This window comes from Vidua macroura, chromosome 17, assembly GCF_024509145.1.
Source record: "Vidua macroura isolate BioBank_ID:100142 chromosome 17, ASM2450914v1, whole genome shotgun sequence".
Taxonomy (NCBI): Eukaryota; Metazoa; Chordata; class Aves; order Passeriformes; family Viduidae; genus Vidua; species Vidua macroura.
The window spans coordinates 7435763-7462503 of record NC_071587.1 but is presented as its reverse complement, the minus strand read 5'-3'; the positions used below and the strand labels follow the sequence as shown (position 1 = coordinate 7462503).

The following is a 26741-nucleotide window of genomic DNA, read 5'->3' as shown; positions in this document are numbered from 1 at the left end:
AGCCTTGTCTTTTCCCAGAAAGACAAAACAAGATTTGCCTCTTCCCAGAAAGAAGTGACAAGACCCTAAACCTGTGAATGATTTACTACTATTAGTTGTCACACGGATTTGCTCTGTCAGCAGCAGTGCAATGCTTGGCCACCATGCCCCAGCCAAGCTGCAAACCATTGCATCCTTGTGCCAAGGGAAAACACTGGGACATGGATTTGCAAGCCCTGTCCAGAATCCAGCCTTGATGGGCTGTAGAATAACATCCCTCAGGCTGCTCTGCACCCAGGGGACACCAAAGTGTTCATTTTCCTTAAACATCCCCCTCCAATGCTGGCTGGTCCTGGGGTTTCCTGGGTTTTGCCTCAAAACCCATACATAACCAGCATGACCACGATTCTATCTGCTCCAGCACACATGAACGCCTGTGAGGCCCTTGGCCTTTATTAAACTTCTTCCTAAATGTCATTACATGAAGCCATTACTGAAAATAAAAATAAAGAACACATTTTCTACCTACTGTTGCCTTCCAGCAGGTGAGAAAGAGGCAAAGGATGCCTGTGGCACATCCCTAAAGCCAGTGACATCACTGGCAAATGTGTGATTCGGCCTCACTCCAACAGACTGGCGCCAAGTCTGCTGTGAAATTTCATCCAAGTGTTTTACCAGGTCATTTTTTTTTCAGAGCATTAGGGACAGCTTATATTTTTTCTAACTAATCATAGAGATAAATATAAAGTTTGGAACTGACCAGGGAACGTATCAAAACTCGGCCCTAAAAAACCAAAGCCCGTAGCAGCCTGCCCTGGGTCAAACCTCTGGCAGCACAACTACCCACCCTCCCCCCACAGGATGCCTCCACCACTCCAAGGCTCTGCCAGCCCTTCCTCATCACCATCACAACCTGGGATCTCACAGTTAACCTCCTTGTTAGTCAGGAGTGAGTTCCTCACCTTGTACAGGTGCATAAGCTGCCACTCCTTGGTTACACAGTAGGGAATGCACACCAGTGCACTGAGGTACTGAACAGCAAAGGCAGCTGCCTAACAGTCAAGTATTTTTGGAGAAGTTTGTTCCAACTCTTAAAAAAAAAACAACAAAAACCTGATTTGCAAAGGCAAGGAAGGACAGCCAGTACCTTGTCACATTTATGTCTTTGAAAACCCCACCTTAGTTCCTGCAACACCACACAAAGGTGGTTTTCACTAGGAGGACCCACACCAGCTCCCTCCTGCTCCCACAGCACTGCCCAGCCTCTGCAGGGCTTTGTGAAAGCAGTGCTAAATATAGTCCCTTTTAGGGAAGATTTGTAAATCAGTATAAAACATAATCCGCTTTGCAGTTCCTCTCCAGGGCATATGAAACAATCACTGTTTGCCTACAGAGGCTGTTGCAGACTGGTTAATTGAAGAACCCCTAAACCTCCCCAAAACCTCCAGAATTAACTCCCAGAGCAACGTGAAGACCCCCAAAGCTGAGAGGCTTTGATCACGCTGACCCTCTGGAACAGTAGCTCCTGGTGCTCATGCAGGGAGGCACCTTTCTCCCATTCCAGGTTTGGCTTTTATTTGTATTTTTCCCAGAATAACAACTGACATGTCCTACAGAAATCCCCCATATCCACTCTGCATGGAAAACTGACACAAGGATCTCCCCACGTCACTGCCTGGGCTTCAGAAAGGTAAAAAACCCAAACAAAACCCACAGGGTGCCGGAGCACTGCAGAAAGAAATAAGGACACTACTGTTCAATGACACCCTCTTTATTCAAAAATAGATATCTATGAGACATTTCAGAATATACTGCTGTCAAATGGCAGCCTATATGTCTAAATTAATTCCTAAGTCAATTAATATACAGATTTAAGCTTTTGTTAAAAAAGACACACTGTGGGTAAATCTGTTTAACCTTCAGAAAATGTCACCCAGTTCACCAGATGCCCTTTGCCCAAAAAGTAAAACAAATAAAATTAAAAACTAGAAGACTTCATTTAAATTAAGCAAAATAAAACACACGCATATATTAAAAAAAAAAAAATCAAAACATTTCAATTAAAAAATAAAAAAAAAAAACCAGACAGACAACTCTCTCACAGATCTGCCCAAAACACAAATGTGAGATGCCAACACATTTGTCTACATCAGTTTTTGACAGTTTTTGTCCTATAATGGATACACATTCAATCAATGTTCAAAATAACTTGGTTTAACAGCCTCGGGGTAACTCTGTGAGCTGAATCAGGATGGAAAAGAGTCTTTTGGTTTGGGTTCTTGAAGTTTGGTGTTGGTGGTTTCTTTTTTTTTTTTTTTTTTTTTTTGTTTTTGTTTTTCATTTTTGGCAAAAGCAGAGAGAATGTACAGTGCTTAATCTAAAGTACAGACCATAAAAGACTGCAGAGTCAAAGCGACTCAGGGAACACATAGTTCTGCCATTGGAAAAATTCCTGTAAACTAAAGAGAAAAAAACATCTCTAGGCTGGGCAGTGAGGGTGCAAGGAGCATTATAAAAGACAAAAGGAAGTGTCAGTAGGAAAAGGACGTGAGCTTCTGAACAACTGAATGATCAAAAGATGCTGTGGTGGTGTTTGTTGTGACTGAATGCTGACGGGGCTACTGAACAGCCTGAAAAATACATGAATGCAGAGAAGAACGAGCTTTGCATTTCTGCATTTTCTTCTCCTGGCTTTGACACCAGCTCAAGACCACAGGGAGGCACAGAGAGAGCATCTCAGCTCACTTCATCCTGTCTTACAAAACCTGTGTTACCAGATCAAGTGTCTCCAGAAACAGAACCTGTTTTATAGTGAGAGGTGCTAAATTTAAACAGAATTGTATCCAGATTGGAATGGTTCAGTGATCAGAGTGTCACACCAGCTTGTCACACCTAACACACAAACTGAAATGTAACTACACCCCTGGCAGCTAAAACACTAGCCAGCAACATAATGGAATTAAGAGCTTTTTAAATTTACCTTTTTTGTTTTTTTACACTTTTCCTGATTATAAAAATCAACTCACAATCTGTGACACAAAATTAAGTACATCCTTCTAATATCTACATGCATGGACAGGGTACATGTGCATACAGGATATATGCATATATATGGGTCTATTTTCTATATAAATAAATATTTATACCACATTTGACTTCTGTGCATCAGACAACTTCACTAAAGCTACAGAGAGAGTTTATATCATTGGGTTTTCAGTGTAACCATCCTGAGAGCAGACCTAACAGTGACTGTCACAGGGACACCAGCAGCTGCCACACACTATTCCAGCCTCTCAGGTCATTAAATCAAAGCTTCCATCACCATCTGATTTCATATAATGAAGAGGAAAAATGTGGTATAAATCTAAGGTAGCTAGAACAAAATTTTCTTCCACTCCCACTTAGGCAACATCCAGTTCTGCTTTGCTCAGCACAGTGTAAGTTATGAGTCTACCTCTAATTCACAAAGAAAAGCTGTTTATTTTTATTGCCTGTGACTTCAATTTATATCCATGCCAAATGGGAACTACCTTCACATCAGGCCACAGCATTATGAGGAACTGCAGGTTTAGGAAAAAAATCTTTCCCTGTACCATTGCTGAGCAGATGCTTCCCCTGACGTGGCACAGGACTTGCATGCACACACATCCCCACGAGGCTCATGAGCCATTCCACTGCTCCCAGAGATGAGGCTCAGAAACCCAACTAAAACAGATGAGACTTATTCGGAAATAATACAATATTTGTACAGAGGGAAGATGCTGCATAGTCAACCTTCCTCTGGAAGCTTCCCAGGTATGTGTGCACATGATTCGTGATCTTTGTGGAGGTAACAAGTGCTAAGGGCAAACAGCAACTAAAGAGTACAGGAAAAGATGAGAGAAGTTTGCCTAAACAGACCACCCCCACTCCCTTTAGAGCTCACCAAACTCACTCCTCTTCCTCCCCTCATGTGAGCCAGTGTACACACAGAGGGTGAGTACGAGCAGCCAAGAGGTTCAAAGCAGGGTCTGCAAGTTCCTTCCTACTGCAGATCTTGGAAGACTGGACTTCGAGCCAACACCAGTCTTCTTATTTCTGCTGGTAATAATGAAAACTGGGGCACATGGTTTGTTCTAGTCTGTTGAAAACAGGTCCCCAGCAGATGGCAGAGGTGCCAGACCTCCTGTGACATTGGGCAGCAGTGACAGGTCTGGAAGGCTCTGGATGTGAGATTTCAGCTCCTTGCGCACTTGGGTTACCCGAGCAAGCTTCTGTTTGTATTCCTGAGAGAGAGAGACAAGAGAACAAAGATTAAGCACAGGTTAATTAACAGTGCCATTAGTTAAGCCAGGAGTCTCTTCCAGGTGAAAACTCACAGAAGGTGGCCAGGCCCTGGCGCTCTGGGCAACTGCTGGCATGACTGCAGACCCTGCCATCTGCCCCAAATTCACAGCCTGCCCACAGGCTCTGGCATCCCTAAACTAATAACCCTGCCCTGCCTTACTAATTTTATATGTAAAATGTCCCCAAACCAGCACACACTAGGGCCTGATAGAGCATTTGAGAGAAGTGTCAATGCAGAGTTGCTTTATCCTTGTGTTCTTCCCCAAATACTGACTCCCAGCTGCTGACAGAATATTCCTGACACCCCTCCACTGCCAGAAGCCACAGGCTAAGGCACACCACAGGTATTACTATGCTGCCAAAATGCTCATTGCTTTTGAACTTGATCAATTCTGAACACTTAATTAATCCAATTTCCCCCTTTCAAGCCATTAAATCAAACCCAAGTTCTGGTTGTCAAACAGGCCCTCCTTTATGAGCTCACATTACAACCCCAGCAGCTGTGCCATGAGACTGGCATGGCAGGGACACCATGGAAACATGTGTAGGATCACTGAATGTAAACCAGGGAAAGGCACATCCACACTGGATACAGACATGAACATCTTCAGGATTTTATTACAGAGGGGAAAAAAGAGCAAGCTAAAAATCTCCAAAGAGGAAACTTGCAAGTGGTTTTTCCACAAATGAGGTCTGGATTGAGTAGGAAAAGTGCAGTAAGGAATCCCTATCCATGTGCAGAAATTCCCCCAGGTCTCAGAGACACCAGTGACTTTTGTTCATAATGAGGAGAGAGAGGAGTTTGGACTCTGAAAATGGAAGAAAGAACAAATTGTACCTTGGTCAGTTCTGGTGAGAGGCCACTTATGAGCAGCCTAGCACACATCCAAGTTATCCAATACAGAAGACAAATTAAAGAGTGCTTATGCAATTTTCAAAGTTTTGTGATTCTATACATTCATGTAAGATTCTATACATTCAAGTCAGAGAAGACAGCAATTGAAGGAATAAAACTCCAGTAGCACATAATTTTTTTTTGAATGTGCCAGTCTTTACTCAACTACATGTGGCCTACTTTTCATGGCACCTCCAGAATGCAGGAAACAATGAGCTTAAGAAAAAAAAAAAAAAAACATACAGAACAGACTGCCACACAGCCAGCTAGAATATCAATTTACTTTTCATTTCTTAATTACTTGGCAAAGAGATCAGAAGTTTATATCTCTGAAGATCAAATGAAACTAGGCACATGTTTAATCAAAACATCTTTCTGAAGAGTTTACAACTTTAATCCAGACTTTCTAACCTTCTCAGTGATGGAAATTCTCTTCACCTTCTCCAAACATCAAAGCACAGCAGTTCCTGTAGGGTTACAAGCAAGGAGTTTACACTCTCTGTGTTTCATTATTTTGAATTAGAACAGTGAGAGCAGCCGTCAATCGCAACAACTCCCGATACCCCTGCAATGGCTGTGTAAGTGTATCCCACAAATTTCCTGCCAGCAGCAAGCAGGAATGTCTTTTAACAGCCTATTTCAAACTTAAATCCTTTATGAGGCTCAGTGAGTTAATATAACCAAACACTTCTGTTAGCATACACAGGATATACAGTGAAATAATCAAGTCCAAACAAAGCCCTCCCAGCTCCATGAACTGCAGGGTGCTGTTCTCATGCCTAGAGAACAGTAACAACAACAACAAAAAAAAACACCTCAAGGTGCACATATTAATTTTGTGAGGATTTGTCTTGTTTTAGAGAATCAGGACCAAAAAAAGAATGCACCCACATCCCTAATCACACTTTTTGTGTGTGCACACATTTCTGGGAATTCTTAAAGTGAGAAACAAGTCAAGTAACTCATGAGATGAAGACCAAAAAAAACAAACAAACAAACAAAAAAACCACCAAAAAAACCCACCCAGATTCTTTGGCATTAATAGAGAGCAGCAGCAGATAAAGAGGGATGCCATGGAGGCACAGCATTCCAACACTTGGGATTCTTCTCCAAAAGAACAAAGAACATGGGAGCCAGCCCTGGGGATAGGGAGAGAGTGCCCAGAGTGCTCAGCTCAGGGCTGGCACACCCCCAGCGCTGGAGATGGAGACAGCAGCACACCAGATCCTGCACACACAGCAGAGACAGCAGGAACATCTATTGAGCTCCAAATGCTGGCAGAGAGAAGGTGGAAGAAGCTGGACTTGGAGATCCACAGAAGACCATCTTAAAAATATTTTAAAATCCATAATTCACAACATTGTCAGGGAGTGATGGATATCAAGCCATGAAAGAATGAGCAGCACTTCCTCCTCAAGAATGCCAAACTGTCAAGAGTCAGTATCAGCAGGTGTTTCTTTCTTCTGTAGTAATTCCCACTCAAGATAGGAACCAAAAAAACAAAGAAGGGCAAGGCAGCTGGCAAGTCCTCCAGGACTGATAAATGGGCAGTGAAGACAAAAAGAAGTCACAAATTCCAGGCATAAGCCAAGAAAATACCTCAAATATGGCTTGGATTGCCAAGATCCACACAAAACAATTATGGGTTTATGGATCCAATTACAGATCCACATAAAACAATTACATAAAGCCAGGTACAACCTCCATAGAAAAACTAATGTCCTGCCATTTTCAGGGCAAAAATTGATAGGCTGACCAGGATCCACCACTTCTCATGGACAGTCAGGACTGGAATGTGATGGCTTTTGAGTTGAACATGGTTTGCGTGACCATTAGAGTTATATTAGATGCAAATAACATTCCTTCCCCAGGAGAGTTACTTAGGGGAGGGAGAATCTTGCCAATGCCTTGCCTGACAGCCCAGTTCTCATAAAACACACTGACAAATTAAGAACCACCAAGATGTGTCCAAACCACACTGCTGCTGGCAAACACACAGACTTAGGAATAATTCTTCTGCATATGAACAGCACCAACCTGCTTCCAGATTCACAGTTAACAGCTTCAAGTGTTTAGGAAAATATTGCTCTTAGCATGTCCTTATTTTCAGGGATACTCTACATTGAAGGCTACATGGAACACAGAGTTATCAGAAACATCCTCCCAATTTGAAGAGAGACTTTTGTATGCATATGTTGACAAAAAATAAACATCAAGTCATCTTGAGAACCATAATACTTTCAATTCTAAGTAATTCCACTTTACTAATAAGTAAATGCAAGCATTATCTAGTCAATACCAAAGGCCTAAATCCTACTTGCTAAAAACCAAACTGAAAAAATAGGACAGAAAAAAATTCTTACAAGGAAGAGGCAGCAATAGCCCCCAAACCAAAACTGGCTCAGGAAACCATCGCTAAATTCAGGAATGGAAACTAAGGGAGTAATCCAGAAACCAAGATTTCCTAGAATAGATGAATACTTACTGGACAGATTGGATACACATCACAGAGCATGGTAGAAAACTGTCTGCTCTATGCTTAACCCTCTCCATCCCTCTGGGCCTGAGATGCTGTGCTGACTCCTGGCAGAGCTGTCCAGGAGTGGAGAGACCACGAGGCAGAGCTGGGACAGGGAATGCTGGCTGCTCCCCTCAAGAACGCACAGCAGCCGAGACACAGAACCCCCTTCCAGCTTGAGGGCTTTGCTTTTTCCACAAGTTCTGGCCATATTCTGCAACACAGGGCTCTGGAAGCAGGTTTTATGGGAAACCATGTTTTTCATGTAGCCCATGACATGCCTGGAAACCGCACCTTGCAGATTTTTCCACAAGGTCCTTCCATTCCATGGAACTGAAGAACACAAAGTCCAGTTAAAAAGCTGCTGCTTTCCGAGGCCTTTGCTTGTACTCTGTGTCGAGCTAATTGTCTCACTGCTCAGTAGGCTTATATTAAGATTAATAGTATTTGGATGCTATTTGGTTTTTTTAGACAAAATAATGAGACCTCTGCTGTAAGCAGGAGGTTCAGGATGATAGAGGAAAAAACTGGCACTGTGCCACATGGATGCTTTTGCTAATCAACATTTCCTTTCAGTGTGTGGCATTCTACATCCTCAGTGGCCAAGAGAATTAGATACTCAGTCCTTGAAACAAATGCAAAATCAGAATTAACCACCACTGAATGAAGCTGACAGAGTGTTTCATTCCAAAGCAGCCATGCTCGAATGCTATAGAACTGACTGTAATCAACATGACAGGAAATTCATCCTGAGCACTGCTGCATGGCCTGGTTCACCTTGTCACGTTCCACAGCACAGATTTCAGCTTATTTTGGCTCAGAGTGTGCACTGGACACGTCCTCTCCTGCGCAGGGTTGAGCAGGAACATGCTGTAAGTCATCACAGCAATTGCATCTACTGAAAAAACATCTAGCTAAGCATTAGTGAGAATTTGGAAAATGAACAGGAAGAGCAGCTGGTCAGGCGCAGTTTTGATATGATGCAGCTTGAGCCAGCTGTGGGAAAGCAGAAGACCACAAGGGGAAAAATGCATCAGAGGCTCAGCAGGAATTTGAAGAGTATGTAGTGAAGTGAGAGGTCTGACAGCCATGTGATTATATGTTCAGGTAAAACCTCTGTTTAAAAACATTAAATATACCATAGTACTGCAGCAGGCTGATTAGGTATTGCTTACCTTCTCCTCCTTGCCACTTAACCTATGTAAAGTACTTTTAAAACAAAGCCACTAGAAAAAGAACAGAAAGGAAAACTTCTGCCATTCCACAAGCTCATTGCATCAGAACCTTCCTCAAAAGCAAAGTGAAACCAGGTTTCCTCATTTTGCAGCAGCACTAAACCAGCAAATCTGAGGTTTTATCTGAAAGATGCAGTCCAGGAATCAGAGCTTGAATGATATATTTCCTTATGGAGTCTTCAGTTCATTTTCAACCTTAAATTTGTTCAGTCTTGCTCTTTTAAATTTGACAAGGCTTCTTTCTTCTGTGGCATCATTCATCACACTTCAGCAGAGATGGTGTTTCTGCTCGTGGCAGAATTACGTGCTCTCAAACCGTAACTCGTTTCCTTGCTCTCCTCTTTGTTTGGGACAACTGAAGAGGCAGCAGTAGAGGCCTCCACAGAGCATTTCTCCAGCTGCTGGGAATGCCTCAACCTCTGCAATGTTCAAAAGCTCTCAGAAAAAGCCCAGGCTGCTGCCACTGTATCATGACCACAAATCATCATTCCATTTGCCAAATACCCTTCCAGAAATAAACATTGAGGGGAGTACATTTGATGTTCACCATAAAAATCAACATCCAGGGCACAAGCCAACAGCTACATTCACCTCTCCAAGCATCTTAATGCTTTTCTGGCTAAGCAAGGGAGTGGTCACACACTCATTCACTTCAGTAAAATGCATAAAAACATTGTATGTTAATATTGTATTATTTTTATTCACTTTTATTGTTTAGTATTATTCTATTTGCAGCACTACTGTAACTATAAATATCTACAAGCACCTACAAAGTGAAGGAACTGTATCTTTCCACTGTGCAAAGAAACACAGCAGTTGCCTCAAGCCATACATGGCCCAACAAACCCACACTGCCTGCAGCTGTCAGTTCACATCCCTACAGAGCAGCCTGTGCTCTTGCCCCACACCCAGAGGCACCAGTGGCTCACAGCTGGCAGGACTGGTGCACAGCCCAGCATTTCTTGCCCCATTATTCACCAGTTTGGTCCTACAGACCCAGGTCTGACACTGTCTGGGTACTCCAAGCTCAGGATCTCCCTGCCAGGGTCGCAGAACCGACCCCACTCTGCTGCTGCTTCCCACAGCTGCTCCTGCTACTTCATTCATGTCAAATACTGACAGTTTTGTTTCCTAGCAGGAACCCTAAAATTTAATCTGCTATTTCACTGTCTAAACCACTGAAATGAATATACCACACAACCCAAGAATTCCTGTCTGAGGGAAGCAGCAGCCACAAAGCCGTGCCAACAGTGACACACCAGAGAGACCCAGGCAGTGGAAGCAGCACAGCAATAAATTGCCTATTAACCCACTGAACTAAATTGTATTTCAAGAAAATGTGTAGTGCTGGGCAGTCCAGAAAACCTCAAGTGAGAATGCACTTCATCCCTCAGAGATGCATTATCAAAGAGGGTTTGCAAATTTGTGTGGGCACAGCATTAACACCTTATTAAAGGTGCCTTGAAGCCATGAATATTAAAACTCACAAACATCTAAAAACCCCCAGAGCTCTCAGCAGGACAATTTTTCAGCTGCAACCAAGAGTCAGAATACTTCCATTAAACTGGATCTTAAATTCCCCTAAAGTGGATCTTTATATTTATAGCTGCAGACATGTAAACACACACTTGAGTACATACATCACTCCATCCACACTGCCTGTGCTACTCTGTTCCTCCTGTCACCTTTCACCAACACAGATACAGAAGGTATGTGGAAGAATTGCCCTCACTGACTGCACATCAAACCAAAAATTCTAAATTCAGAGTCTTCTGTTTTTTCTGCCTCTTCTCCCCATCAGATTAAAACAACCCTCCCTCCACCCACTCTAGGTTTCCTACTGTCAATAGTTATTTCAGCTACCCATGAAGCTTCTACACAATTTGCCATTTCCTTGGTTCTTCCAGTCTCATCTGTTTATCTGACTTCATTTTACAGCTGCCTGGTATACCAACATGGGATGTTCTCCCCACTACATTTCCATTTTACACAAACTAATTCCCTGGATTTTTTTTTCCTCTTTGTCTGCCGTGCATTCCAGAAGAATGCTCTGACTTCAAAAGACAATTCTCCTTGAAATTCTGCAGGCTCAGGTGCTGGAGGACAAAAAACCTCCCCAGCTGATTGTGCTCAGTAATTGTAATGGTGCAGCAATGGCCAAAAATAACACAAATCAGGAAACTGCCATTGGAACTTCAATACTACTGAGAGATACAAGGACACATCTCATTCTTATAGAAACAACAGTTCCTGCTTCTACACCTGTCTGAAAGTGGATTTTATTTCCTGTCATCTGCTATTGTGAATGCCCAGGCCACCTCTGATCTATCCCCGGCATGGAAGATCAAACTACAGCTGCAATATTGAGCCCGCAGTTGCTGAGCAAGATGAAGCACCATTTTAAAAGAAATTCAGTGTTCAGATGCTGAATGACAGTATCCCCCATACCTTTCAGGAAGTTAACATGAGGAATACTTACCTTTGAAAATATATGCCTTGTTATAGGCTCTTTAGTATCAGTTTGGGGCCAGCTGATTTTAGTGACTGATAGAATTAAAGAAAATCTATCTTCTTAAGTGCTCTTAGACTACAGTCAAAATACCACAATACCACTCCCAGGAAAAAGGAATCCTAATTATTACACTTTGATTTTTTCCACTGCTACCCTAAAACCAGAGTTTGTCCATATGTTATGATCTTCAGGCTCTGCTGCAGCTTTCTCCCTTCAAACACCAGTGCTTCCTTGCCCCTTGCTGTTTCAATTCTTACTCATGCCAGCTGTGTCCATGCTGATGTGTAATTCTTTTCCAAAGCCATGTTCCTCAGCAGTGTCCCTGAGTTTAACAGCCTTACTGCAACTGATGACAAGAGTTGTGTCACAGGGGTTTGACATGCAGAGTATTCTGAGCATTAGCTCACAAACACACTGAGTTTAGTATGTTTTGACAATTTGCTGTTTCGTGAGGGACAGCATTAACAGGATTAGTAAACAACTGCAGCTTTTTAGGCCACAAAAGCTGCTTTTCCAAAAGACACAGATTAGCTACTTTCATTGCTGTCACAGTGAAAGACTTTGCGAGCAAATAAAATACAAAAAAACACCCAGAGTAATTTCCAAATTAGGTATTTCCATCTCTTAAAATATACCCCGGACTTTTATTTCTGTCAGAAGCCCCTCTGCCTAACCAACAGCCTTGGCTGGACGATGGTGAAGTAAACAATCCATCTTCCATCCAAACACACCCTCTCATCTAAGTCAGGAAACTTAGAGGAAACTTCCTCAGCACAAGAGGAAAAATTCCAAGTACCAAAGATTCTGGAAAAGATACTTCAAGAGAGCAAAGCCTACAATGAGTAGATATGTAAAATTAGATTGCTTTAAGTTATTTTCTCATTTCAGACCTTGCCTGAGTAAATGTTTTGGTTTTTAATACATTTTTAATTGTTACAAGTTTCAGATCCTTCTAGTAAAATGCTTATTAGCACTACAAAGAAAAATACAGGCTTATCAATACTGTGAGAACATCAAAGACTCAAACAAAACTGATAAGCAGATCTGGCCTGCCTTATCTGTAACCAGCATCTTCCACTGTTTATTAACCCTCTACAAGGGCAGAACAATGGAACGCTGTAATCAGGCAACATCCCTCACTGAGGTTTGAGAGCTGACACGAATATCAATCGTGCCTCATGTTCACTGTTGGAGTGGCATTTCCTGCAACTCTGTTTAGACTGCTACAGCACTGAGGCCACCTTGTCTGGCAGAATGACAAAGATGCCAACCTAAACAGATACTTAATAAGATCCTAATATTTAAATAGGATCATTCTTTATTTTCTAATGTAGTGAAGAACTGCGTTTACACCTAATAGTGTGCAAGCAGCCTGTCCCATTGCCATCAGCAGGATTACTATCATTAACAAAGCAACTCAACCAGCAAAACACTTAATTTTCAGGGTTACATTTCTGCCTCTGCCAGAGTTACAATTTTCAAGTAACACTATTTACCAAAAGGATATTTTCCAAACAAAAAACCTCCACAATTGTCACAACATTTCAGCTAATGCATTAGAAATTTTAATTTCATGTTGTCATTGTGGATTTCTCAGTTTCACAGTCTCAAACTGACGCAAAATTGTGAATTGTTCTGGGCCTTTTAAAATATTATTGTGCAGCATTTTGCTACCTATTTACTGCAAACAGCAGTATGTCAATCATTTATGTATTTTTTTACATATATAGGTGTCCTTCTTTAAAAGCAAGAAGAAACTCCAAAACCTGACCCAAGACTTCCACAGAAAATAAATCAGCTGCCAAACAACATTTGGTTTCATGGCATCATCTGTATCCATGTCTAAAAGTGTTTTTTTCTGACTCAGTCATAAGACTGATGCTATGCTTGAAGAAATTTAGTCACAAGGCATTGAGAAACTCCAATATAAACACAGGCAAAGAAAACACTGAAAATGAATTTTATCTGGGAACAATGTTGCCGAGCTGTCAGAGGAGGAGGTTTGCCATGAGAGTAAACAGAGACTGCAATTGCTGCAGCTCAGTCTCCTTCCAGGAGATTTTGTCCTCCACGTCCCCTCCCATCCCACCCCGCAGCAGCTGCTCATCACCAGCACCGCGGTGCAGAGAAGCCCTTAATGTGCCGCCAAGGGGCAGTTTAGCAGATGGCAGAGTGACATACAACCACAGCCATTAATTAAACTCCTCACTAGTCCCACAACGTGCTGCTAAAGAACTTCCATGGAGAAGGCACGTTTCGGATAAACAGTTGTAAACAGCTGGCTGCACAGCCCGAGCAGGGGGGCTCAGCTCAGCCCCAGGCTGTTTTAGGGTCCTGCCCTCCCTGTTCAAAGAAGCTGTACAGGAAACACAAGTCATTGTCTTTCACTACCAGCCCCATTTATATTGCACCACAGAAGCTGTGGGTAAGTGGCTGTTAAAGGTTGCAGAGCAGAAGATCTGGCTTAAACTGCTTCCCCTAAACAAGTAAGGGCTCAGGCAGCAGATGAAGGACACCTAACCATCAGGAAAATAACAAAAAACCCAAGCAGTATAAAAAAACCTCAGCTAATTATGGCAAAAGGAAGTTAATTTTTTGAAAAAGGTTAATTTTTTGAAATTTTGTCATAACAAAATAAGGTATGTGTTAGGCAAGTCTATTTTTCTTTAAGAAGTATAGAGCTCTGGGCTTTCCAGGTGCATTGAAACACCTAGACTGAACATGAGAACAGATCTGCACTCTCCTGATATGACAATGCTTTCTTACCCATTTTATTCCAAGTATAAAGACAACTAGAACCTAGATAATCTAGAACCAAAAGTAAAGGTAAGACCCGGAATCAAAAGTAAAGGTAAGACCCGGAATCACGTCCCTTGGGAGAAACCCATGGATTAGGAGTCCAGGGCGAGCGTTTGGTGAGCCAATTGTTCTGCCAGCCCCAGGAACAGGCACTCACCTCCAGCTTCTTCTCCTTCTCCGTGAGCACATCCTTCTGGTTCTGGGTGTACTCGATGAGCATCCGTGCCAGCTGGCGCCGGTCCTCCAGCTCGGCCGCCAGCCGCCCGTTGTATTCGGCCAGCAGCAGACACGCCTCGTCCACCGTCTTCGAGAGCCGCTCCGCAGCCTCTTTGTCTGCGTGCAAAAGCGTTGGGTGATTTAGAGGACAAAGTTTAGAACTTCCAATTGTTGACAGAAGGGCTGCAATTCATGAGCCGCAGGCACAATAACATCTTGTTCGTAAATATACTTCTGGCTTGACAGGAAAATAAGGGCTGTTATCACAGGGATATACAGGAAATAGGACATACACCCTTTGTGGGCTGTATTTTAGACACTGACTGCATTTAATCCTTGCAGAGATGTCAGTGAAAGCAGAGAGGTAAATCTATGAATAGTAAGCCTCTACGAACAGGTTAATTAAAATGTTAGAAGTACTTTCAGATAAACAAATCAGGTGGTTTCCACTTTTAAACACAGTGTGCACTTGTTAATTCCTCTTATATATGAGTAATTTCTAATGTATTGACACAAATCTAAGAATTGCACACAGTCCATTTGGACACTAAGATTATGAATGGCCAAATAAGTGATAATTCATAATGAGTTCTAAATTAAAACTACCTCCAGGAACAAGAGTCAAATCAGTTCAACATCTAAATGCTTCTATTAAAATTACTTTTCAAATGCAATTGCAGAAGTTAATTTAAACAAAGACTGACAGATTAACGGGGGTAGCAATTTGCCTTTTCCATAGCAATCAAGGAGCCTGTGTGTACTCAGCAGTCTGGTAGAACTCGAAAATATATCAATCAAGGAGTATGTGTGTACTCAGCACAGCCTGATAAAACTTCAAGATATCTTAACAGCTGAGGTGTTTAAGAGCAAACACATGCACTTGAGAGCTCTGGCCCAATTTCTTTTATATTCTTGCAAAATGCTGATGATTTTGCAAGCATAAAAAGCATTCTCAAAGCACAAAAGCCTCAGTCCAAGCCAAAAAAAAAAAAAAAAAAATGGAAGCAGCTATGTAAGTTTAATCTTCAGTGTTACTTCACAGGATTGCTATCTGTTAATTACCCCAGAACTACAAAGCAAGGACACAAAAGCAGGAATTCACTCCACCACACATTGTGATTATTAAAATAAACCCCCACACTTTGATTTCTAAGTTATTCTTTGGACCATGTTCATTCATCTTCCAGTCTCATACCTGTAATTTTCTCCAGTAATGAAACATCTTGAACTTCCTGAGGCAGGGAAGCAATTTTTTGCCGCACTGTTGCATCTCCTGATGCTGCATTTTCCAGGTCTTGTAGGGCCTTGATCAAATCCTCGGTCTACAAGTGAGTCAACAGTAAAACCAGGTAACCTTAACCACAACCACTTCCCAGGAATGTGGTCACTGCAGAGGAGCTCACCCACCTCTGAAAGGCACCATTTGGGGAATATTTTCTTCAGTTTTTAAACCTAACACAAGGAGTATTTCATTGAGTTTACACTATCCCAGTGTTTAGCTCCTCCTGTATAATTATAGCAGGGTCATCCTTTTCAAGACTCTGCAGTGGGAAACTTCTCAGTCCAATTAAGAAAAGTGATCATTTAAGACATAGCTGAGAAGGACATGACCACACCAGCCTCAGAGAACCACCAGCTCTGTGTGCTGCCTCAAGCTGGAACTGAATCTTCCACCCAAGCATCCCTGACAGTCTCTTTGCCCCCCTGGAGTGCACAGGCACCTTTTTGTTCTGTTCTAAAGCTGCATTCTGACAGAGCAAAAACACCCAACACCACATTTCCATCAGCCCAAATAAAACTATACTAAAATTCCATCATGACAAGGTTTAGAATTCTTTAACTTGCTACTGACTATCAATTCCAATGATGATAAAAGCTCCTCCTATAAAGCAAACTTTGTAATGTCCTGATTTTGCAAAGCCATGGCTGTCCTCACCCAGCTCCTGCAAGCACACAGCTTTCTGTAACTGAACTGGGCTCCTTGGTGTGCCCTCAGCTCATCTCTCAGCTGGCTTTAGTGCACTGAGGAAAGATGTGTCAGTTTGAATTAATTCACTCAAAATGCACCTAAACTTTAAAAGGACATGGATGAGGAGAGCTCTAGGAGGACCATCCCTGACATGCTGTATTTCCTCCTTGCTCAAAAAAATTTAAGCAGAGAACTCCTTGAACATGAAGAACAAAGTGTTGCTTTTTTCTTTTAAAAATTCTCAAGTAGGGGAGGTTTTTGAAACAGAACACTAGTACCATAAACACAAGCACTGATTTTTAAACTACAGTTCAATAGTTTGAAAGTTAATGAAAGGACTAACAAATTTTAAATAAATATTTTCTTAATCTGAAAAACAAAGAGGTCCATTACCTAATATTTACTACTTCCTTGTAAACTGCAAATGATTTCCAACAGTGATAATGTTTATAATCAAAAGAAACCATAAGCTACAAGGCATCTGGAGGTAAAAACAACAACAAAATTTTCACTTATTTCCTTGACAACTGTTATTTATTTTTATTTTTCAATGTTTACAGTTTACCAGATGGATGATGTAATTTTTTATCCCCTTCAAATAGGCTCTGGGTTAACATATGTTCATTCTGTAGCCTCAAATGGCCGCAATGATTTTCTATTTCATTCCAAATATTTCCACACCAGTAACGTGGAGCCTCTAAAGTCTTCAATGCTGGTTTTCCTATCAGCTCCATACAAATATAACAAATTTTATGCTTTTAAATAACTTACGTAAAGATATGGCCTACAAAAGGAAATTGTGTATTAACTGTTCACAGATTTAGATTTTAGAGGCTACACGTTGATTTAAAAAATAATTTAAAATATGGCCTGTTCTCCTAGCAGTCCTTTGAGATTCTTTCCTGGCAGCACTACTCAGATCTTGGGTTAGACTACCTGGAATTGCTCAGAAGTGACACACTATTGCAGTAGGAAAAAGGAATCCGTTCCATTTCACATGGACTTCTCAACCCCAAACTGCAGCTCGCCACTAAACCCATTTCACTTGTTGTCAGCTCCACCTTGTGGCTGTGACACAGGGGAGGTGGCCACAAGGCTTCCAGAGCTCCTCCCAGGCCAACCCATTCCACATACCAGCAGTGGCCCAGCACTGGGGTCTTGGGGTGAGTAGCTCCCAGGGTAATCATCATCTTCCTCCTCTTGTATTTGCTGGAAAGTTCGCTTTAAAGACTTCTTCTCCTCTGCAACTGAAGACATAGAAACAACTCATTTGGATGCCAGATCTGCCCACCTTAACTATCTCTACTTCAAAGAATTACACCAGATGGATGCTCTGATGATTAAGCCCTCTAGGGGATGACCACAGCTGGACTTTAATGTTGGCATCATATTCCAAACACTCAAATGCAAAACAGTAATAAAAGATTGATTCCCCCCCCCCCCCCATGTATCTCTGTACATACCAGCCTGAGGATACACAAGCAGGGTGCACTTCATATGTGTTTGTGCCTCTCACAATGAAAGAAGGAAAGACAAATACATGTGCTATTTGTCAATAAATGACAGACTTCAACCCTCAGATGCTCTGGCTAACACTGAGTGTACAGGTGAGGATTTCTACCATTATAAATGAAGCAATGATGTGGAGGTACACAAGGACAGAAGAATTTCAAGTTATCTTTCTGCATTAATTATATGCTCCCTGTGGTCCCACAATCAACACAGTAATTGCTTGTTACTCAACCTGCCACTCTTTCATCAAAATAAGGGCTTCAGGACAGTTCTGTGAAACTGCAACTCCAAGATGTGACAGCAGCAACACTAATGGACAAAGCATGATCTGATCTCCAAGCAGGTAACTTGCAACACTTCAGAAACAGGGATGTCATAAAGCAAGACAGCATTGGTTAAATGAACCTCAGCATGGCAAACATTAGCTTGAAAGGCAAGAGACAGTTTATATAAATGAGTCAGAAGTATTAATGAAGCCTTTGATCCAACCACAGAACCTTCAAAAGAAGGTAGATCATTTTTCAGACTTGCCACCAAAGATGACAAGATACGGGGTAATTTGTAAGAAATCTTTGGACAGTCTTAAGAACATCTATTCAATGGAATCAAGTCTTGCCAAGATAATCTGTATATACTTTGATTCACAGGAAAATCCAAGATCACTCAATTTAAAACAAAACCAGACTGTCCCATTCTAATGGGGAACCAAACAAAGATCTGTCCTTAAATGCAGAGTTTGCCTGCCTTGTCAGGTGGGACATACAAAAAAACTTCATTCTAATGGTGAGAAATCAGAGGAGCTGTTATATCCTGCTCACTGGGGAAAGAACTGAACAACCTTCCCAAAGCAGACACGAACATGTCTGTCAGAGGGAAGGCAAAGCAGCACTCAAAAGTTTCCTTAAGCCAAAGGAATTGTTAATGTTTGATAGAACAAAGGCTAGAAAAAGGACAGCCAATTATTGCATGTATCCAACTGATGTACGAGTGCTTGACAATCTGACTGACAAGCCACTGAGGTACCAGATCAACAAGGAAAGCAGCTGCTGCCCACTGAGGTCTGCGAGAAACACAAGCTGGGTTGAACAGCAGATGAGAAAGTGGGCAAAGAGAGCATTTAAAATTACCCAGCCCAACACAAGAGGTCATCAGTATTTATCACTTGTATGTACTTATCATAAAATAATTAACCAACAGAGGATAAACATGAGCCAACAATAGACGAATGCATGACCACACAAGTGAAATTAAATTGAGAGCTGGGATTCAAATTGCTGAAGAGTTATTCCTGCTGTGTTGCCAACTGGTCTACCACAAGACACAGCATTATACTTGCTCACCACTCTGACACAGAGGATTCAGAATTCATTGAATATTCTATCTGAACAAGGCCACGTGAGTCTGACTGGAACCACTCTGAAATCAGTGATGCTGAGCACCTGCAAACCTAAGCAAAAGTCACTGGAGAATTCTAGAAACACTATCTCAATTTCATCCGAATAAAAAAAACCACCCCTACGCTTATTTGCAAACCCAAGAGCATATGGAGCAAAAGGACCCCTGAAAGAGAACAGAAGCAGGGCATAGATTATAATACACCTTGCTGGGTAACTTACAAAATCTGCCAGCCAGGAGTAATTTAACCATCACAGTCTACACTAGCAGAAAAGCGTGTCAAATCCAGCCAGAGAAGGGGAAAAACAAGCACTGAGAACATCCAGAACTGATCAGAATGTAATGCATCTCCAAAACAATCAAGATATCCTTGTAGAATACAGACTGCTTCTTCCATGAAAATCGAGAGCCCACCTTGACATGGACATAAAGAAGCCAGAGAAACCCCAATGAAGTCAGCTCTCCTGCTTTGCTGTGCTCTTCACAGAAACTGAACTACTCCCAAAAAGCCTCCAAAGGGCAAAGCACTCTCCATTTCTCCAAAACAACAGACAACTGCTCTCCTAACTCCTGTGCAGCGACACTCCAGGATGTTGTTACCTTGCTGTTGCAGAGTCCACAGACACAGGCAAAAGCATTTCTGCATCAGCTTTTATGCTACAAACCATCTCAGCTGGCTTGAGGAAGGTTACAGTGCCAAAGGCCTTGCTGACAACTATGAGCCTTTCCTGTCAGCTGGACACCTGAGGGATCTTCCCAGCTCAGGTGCTCATTGTTTTGTTCTCAGCTCTTGATACCTGTTCAGAGGTAAACAGGCTTCTAATGAGCCAGCACCCCCTCCAACCATTCCAAACCCTTCTCTCTTTGGGGGCAGATTACTTGTGGTTGCTGAAGCTCTCATTACAATATATATCTGTTGACAGCCTCTCCTAGGGTGAGCAGAACCGGAGCTGAGCTGCTCCAAAACCATACCCTAGCCCTGTGTCCAGATGCTTTTATTTCAGCTACCCTCAGAAGCCTCCCTGCCTGCTCTCCTCTCTGTTCTTCTCCATATTTTAATACAGGTCTGACTTTCTGTGCCAGAATTTGCAACATAAACACAATGAAAGCAGTCAGGGAGCAGTTCAGTTCTGTGTTAAGAGTGACACACTCCTACATCACAGCACATTCAAGGACCTTCTTCAACTGCTTGTCACAAAGACAACAAAAAGAAAACACGTCAGCTATATCGGCTGTATTGCCTGAAGGGTTTCACATCAAACCTTTAAGACCTAGTTTTTCCAGTCTTTGAGAGAAATGGGTGGTTTTTCTCTTCCCTATTGCTTGTGAAAAGAAACATTCTAATAAAAATGAGATTAATGAGAAAGCAAATGCAAGCTTAATGAATAGATTTAGAGATAAAACAATGTATCAATATTCAAAAGCTCATTTCCATGCATATGCATATCTCCTTAAGGAACCTGAAAGACTAAAATCTGGTAGTCAGCTGCACCACTGAGCAGTCAAACCAGGGAATACAATGCTTAGAAAGGGTTGGTTGTCTTACCCCTCTGTCTCTCTGAAGGGAAATAGCCTCTGCTCCACAGCAGGAACTCAGCATGTGCAGACAACTGAATTGCTGTGCATTACCCAAGGCCTTGCTACTCACAAAACAAGAAACAAACTGTACCACTGAAACACTGACTGATGAGCATGAAAGACTTATTTCCTCATTGATACAGGATTCCATTGCACTTTGGCAAGTCACACAACTCTAAGTGATGCTCTCAAGACAAGCAGAGTCATCCTTCTAAAAGAGAAGCACCCACCAGGCCAGGAATTTAAGACACTGCAGTATGAAAAATAACAGAGAACTGACCTCTTGCCATACTTCAGGCTAAAGAAAAGAATAGTTATTACAGCACCAGGTGTTATCAACAGCACCAGATGCCCTTAAGGAGCTCCAACATTTTAACAGCACAACTTGCACCAATCTAGAGACACCATCATTGCCTATTTCTCAGCTGTGTCGACCTTGGGAGTCCACAAACCCAGAAAACCAGAATGGCTTTGGAGGAGCACTGGACTATGGTTTTCCACATTTTTGACAATTGTTCTATCTGTAAACCAGGACACCTTAATCTCCATCTTGCTTATGTTCACCTGTTTGAAAATGGAATACAGTAACCATGAAAAAGCCTTCTGCAACTCACCAGAAACTCAAACACCAATTTATCTCAGAAATCCATAAAGCCTCCAGGTGAAACTAGCTCTTACCATCAAGAAGCTAATTTGGACACATGCCAGTCAAAGCAAGGAAAAAACCCACAGGATAACTCTGCTGAATTTTTCAAGTTTCTTTTTGACCATGAATTGACAAGGCAGTAACATTCAGACTCATGAAAAGGCCTGAACTTTCCTTCAAATAAAAGATATTACATTAGTATCTCTAATTAGCCAGGCAAAAACTAAGTTTCTTGCCAAGTGAAGCTGCGCACACAGCAGTTCTTGAAGGGTTTGTATTCCTCCACTCTGCTTCCCACAGACAAAGATCTGTTACTCTTAGGAAGTTTGATTTTGTAAAAATGTTTTTAAGTTCAGAAGACAAGAGTAGCAGAAGTGGTTGATACCACCAGCCAAAGGCAAAGGACACTGAGTGACAGCTGGTTGCCAAATGAGCAGGAAATAACACATAGTATCAATTATCAATGCCTTTAGATTCAAACTTAAACACTTTGTGAAGTGAAACACCTACCCAGGTACACTGAATTAAAGTTTCAAGTCCTCAGTTAATCAGGTCAGGGTTATCAGGAGTGTAAATTCTGGCCTTTGATAACACACAGGTGCCTCATGCACTGCACCCAGATAAGAGGAACCCCAACATGAGCCAGTTCATGCAGAGACTGTTCACCCCTCAGAGCACAGAGTCCTTCTGTTTTCATACAGATGGGACAACCCCTTTGGTCAGGGCACCCCTTTGGCTCACATTTGGGGAAAAAACTGTCAAAGTCATCTTCCAAAAGGTATACCTCAATCAGGGGCAGGTGGAAGGGCACTGGTGTGAGCTGCTAAAGCATCCATTCAGCAGTTCTGCCCAAAGCACTGTGTGAAAAAGCACAAAACTACTGCCAGAGATGTCTTCACATACAGATCTCATTTAAGCTCACATCTTTATATTAATTCTACATTAAATACTGACTCAATCAGACCTTGTTTTCACCACCTAAGAATGGCATAAGAGACTTTTACTAATGACCAAACCAACTCTCTCACACCATAATAACTCTGTGGGCAATAGAAAAAAATATGACTAGAGCAGCAATGTCATTCCAGCTCATTTGAAGGCACTGACACTTCACAGAATCATAAAATGGCTTAAAAAGAAGGGACCTTAAAGGCCACCTCATTCCAACTCCCCTGCCATGGGCAGGAACACTTGCTACAAGACCAGCTTGCTCAGGGCCCCATCCAACCTGGACTCAAACACTTCCAAGAGTGGAGCATCCACTTCCTTCAACTGTAAGGTGGACAAATATTCCTTTAACCAGAACACTCCTGATTTTTAATGACCCTCACCTTCCACAGTTGAGGCATCCCACTTCTCCCCTCTTTCCACTGGAGCACTACCAGTGAAACACCTCCAAGTGCTACAGAGGAGGCGAGATGTGCCAAAACAGTAAATCAAAGCACAGTAAACACAAGCTCATGCTCAGTTTCTCACAGGTCTCATGCAGTAATAAGGTTATACCTGTGATGTTCTAATGATATTAAATTATGCAAAGTTAGAGTTTTCTCCAAATGACATCAGCTGGTGTAAGAAAAAAAGAGACCAGACAAGCTTCTGGGGCATATATTCCAGACTTCAATTATTCAAAACTCCTTGCTACATCACAATAAAATACAGTAACTATGGAAAACAAAACAATTAATATGAGAAAGAAAGCACTAACAGTATTGAATAAGACACTCTAATAACCCAGCTGAGCAGTCTCAGAGATGCAGAGTGGAACACTTAACTTGAGGTGGACACAACAGTTCCCTGCATGACTGACTTGCTTTCACCCCAAAAGGCAGCCCTGGAGCACTATATCTGCACAAGCAGCACCAGACCTCACGCCCAGTTAAGCTCACTGCCAGCCCCAAGACAGCACACCTGCAAACCAGAACTGAGGATTTCGTGAAAATCAGACTTCTCAACACAGTCCTGAAGAATCTCCACAATCAGCTCTGGCAACAACTCAACTCCGAGCTCAACTCCTCACAGTAATTCCAGTGAAAGATGCACCAATTTAAGAACAAAACACACATGACAAGCAATATGCATTTACCTTTTGTTTGGGGGCTGTTGGAGTCTTCCATAGACAGTTTGAGCTGCTGGATGAACTCGCTGCCATACACACTCCTCTCCTGCCAGATGTTCAGCAATCTTTCCAAGGGCTTCTTGCAGCCCTCGTCTGCTTCTCTGTTCAAAGATTGAGAAATCATTACAGTTCAGCTGATCAACACTCCTTATGTTTTCAGAGAGCATCTTCCAAACTGGCAACTGCACTCATTGCAATATGTGAACATTTGGATAGAATCTTGCTCATATTGTCTGAGACAAACTGTGCAAAACACACTTGTGGCCAATTTTCCCCTTTATTTGACCTAAACATTGCCTGGAAGTCTTCCACTATTCCAACCTCAAAGTTGTGAAAGAAGAAACTTGCTATCATTCAGAATTAGCAATAAGAGTTTATAAAAAACCCAGAAGCTGACAAGTTTTGAACTCTGAGTATTAACTTTAAACAGCTGTTTCAGCCAATAACATCCCAATTAAAAGGAGGTTAATTGGATCATTAGGCACTTAAATGCACTCAGAGTGTGCTCTGACAGTCAGACAGCCCCCCAGAAAGGCAAATACCCAGAGCATTAATGTTATTTAGCTGAGCTAACAGGACTCATAATGCCATTTAGACACAATCTTAACTAAACAACAGTGCATTTTAGTAAGGTGGTGGCTGCATCACTCTTCCCTTTTAATATGAAATTCTTCCTTCCTCCAACAAGGATATTACTGATCAGGTAGCACACAAAGAAACTGCTCAAACCAGGAGGCTGGTGAGAAGCCAGTGACCCAAAACATCAGCTCTTTTAAAGTCTTTTGACAATGGGGCAGAACCATTCATTATGTGACTTTAATAAACACACCCAACTGCTCAATTCCACTGCCCATAAACAGATCTGTCAGATCTTTAGGTAACAATTGAAATAAAGTCCAAACAACATGTGAAGCTGTGAAGGACTGGTCCACACACGAAGTTACCCATTTACACTAAACAGTCCCCAACCACAAAGCAGTCAGGACCCAATCTCTACTACAGAGAGGGTACAAGCACCCCCTAGACTTAAAAAAACCAACAAAATCCAATTGAACTAAGCTTTGAATAACAAGAATGCAAATCCCTAGAGAGGAAAGCTGAAGAAATACAGCAACATACCTGGCAACATGAGAAAATGCATCCACGAGAACAGATTCAAATTCCCTGGTAAATTCAGGGCCTTTCCTCTTACTGTTCTGGATGACATCGTTTGCTAAATATAGGAAAGTAAGCTTCCTACTCGACTTTGCTGAGAAAGGGGAAAAAAGAAAATGAAAAAACAAAAGGAGAGTTTGCATTTATTTCTCATTTCTTTCACTTCGAATCATTAACAGGGCTTTCAAAGTTGTTTATAGCTTTGCAGTCTAAAACCAAACATTTCCATGTTACCAAAGGAAATCAGGGGCTTTCAAGTCAAGTAGTTCTCAGTGTCCTCACTTCTGCTCTTTTCTAATTAAGTCATAAAAATAAACATGAGTTTAATGCTTTTTGTGCAGTGACACCTCAGCTCTGAAAAACCAATACATTTTAAACACAATTTTATAAAGCTGTTCTAACCCATCAGCAAATTAATAAACCAATTAGTTTATTTTTTATCAATTAACTTCAGGAAAAATACTTGAATAAAACAGTGTAACTCAGAATGAATGAAACTGTAGGAGAAATCTATTGTGGAGACTCAAAAATTTTCCAAACAACTCTCCTAACATTTCTTCAATATACCCTAAATTTTCCTATTTTGACACCATCTATTCTATATCAATATGGCCAGAATTAGGGAAAATTAGAATTAGGGAAATTCACTGTTCCCCCAAGCAAAACAACCACGAACACACAGAAGGCAGAAAACAAAGGTGCTCATTTCCACAACAGGGCAAAGGCAGATCTTCCAAAAACTCATCAATAAACTACAAATGGCAAAAACCAGCAATCACACAGAAGATACCCCAGCTGCTCCAAGGGGCTCACAGTGCTGCTGCCAGCAGGGGAATGGTGACACTGGCTGCACCTGGGGACAGGGCATCACCCACACAGAATCCCAGAATGGTCTGGGTAGGAAGGGACCTTAAAGAGCACTTCGCTCCTAGCCCTGCCCCGGCAGGAACACCTTCCACTAGGCACTGGCAGGCTCCCTTGACTTCAGGATGAAGCCATCTGGGAAATCACCCTTTGTTAATCTGCAAGAGAAACACGCACAAAATGTTTCTGGCTGAGAGCACCAAAGAGTTTTACAGACTTCTACTTTTTCTTTGCCTATCTCCTCTCACTAGTTCTATAATGGGCGAGCTGTATGAATCCAAACCCAAATTTTCAAAACGGAGCCAAACAGCCAGAGCACTTCCAAGTTTGCCCGAGCACAGTCAGGGGAACGTAACTCGTACATCTCTTGTTTTACATATCTTGTTTTACAGCCCACAGCTGAGCATCCCCTCCCTCTCAACCCACACCTGGCTGTGCCTCCGTCCTCTGCCTTCCCAAAACCGCCGCCTGTATCACCGGAATGCTCCGCTCACACGTGGCATTCCCCCCAAAGTTTAGTAAACAACAACACAGCAGCTAAACAGCGCCCAGGCTCCACGAACTCCCGGGACAACAACTTCTCCCGGGGCCGGCCCGCGGAGCTCCGCGAGGAGGAACCGGCCGCGCTCACCGGCAGCTCCGCGGGCGGCCCCGGTACCGCGGGGCAGGGGCTGCCAGAGCGGCCCCCGCCGGACAAACCCCCCGCGCACCTTTGCGGAGCTCCCGGTGCCACACGGCGACGATGGGCCCCGCGTGCTTGCGGTGGTGGATGAGCCACAGCGAGAGCGTCTGCACGCTCTGCTGGGAGTTGCTCAGCTCCGACAGCTTCTTCTCCAGCGCCGACTCCGAGAAGGAGGACATGGGGCCGGGGCTGCTCCGCCCGCGGGGGGGGCGCGGCGCGGCCTCACCGACAACAACCCGCCGGGGCCGCCGCCACAAGATGGCCGCCCGCGCCCTGACCCCGCCGCGGGGCGAGGGGCGGCATCGTACGGAGCGCCGGAGGGAGCCGGGCCGCACGGCGGGCGG

At 42.6% G+C, this 26741-nt stretch overlaps 1 protein-coding gene across 3 annotated transcripts; it reads right to left on the bottom strand.

The window, feature by feature from the left end:
* Positions 1 to 1734: 1734 nt before the first annotated feature.
* On the bottom strand, positions 1735 to 26705 carry RPRD1B (regulation of nuclear pre-mRNA domain containing 1B). Of its 3 annotated transcripts, none has more exons than XM_053992610.1 (8): positions 26426 to 26705; positions 24816 to 24945; positions 23664 to 23797; positions 17584 to 17696; positions 15676 to 15802; positions 14422 to 14597; positions 5612 to 5667; positions 4160 to 4244 (listed from the first exon to the last, which is right to left on the bottom strand). In XM_053992610.1, the coding sequence occupies exons 1-7, from the start codon at positions 26574 to 26576 to the stop codon at positions 5635 to 5637; spliced, it is 864 nt and encodes a 287-aa protein (XP_053848585.1). In that variant the 5' UTR covers positions 26577 to 26705; the 3' UTR covers positions 4160 to 4244; positions 5612 to 5634. The 3 variants fall into 3 exon arrangements, with proteins under 3 accessions (XP_053848583.1, XP_053848585.1, XP_053848584.1); XM_053992609.1 differs by lacking the exon at positions 4160 to 4244 and adding an exon at positions 4896 to 5114; XM_053992608.1 differs by lacking the exon at positions 5612 to 5667 and having other exon boundaries at positions 1735 to 4244; positions 26426 to 26700.
* Positions 26706 to 26741: the final 36 nt, after the last annotated feature.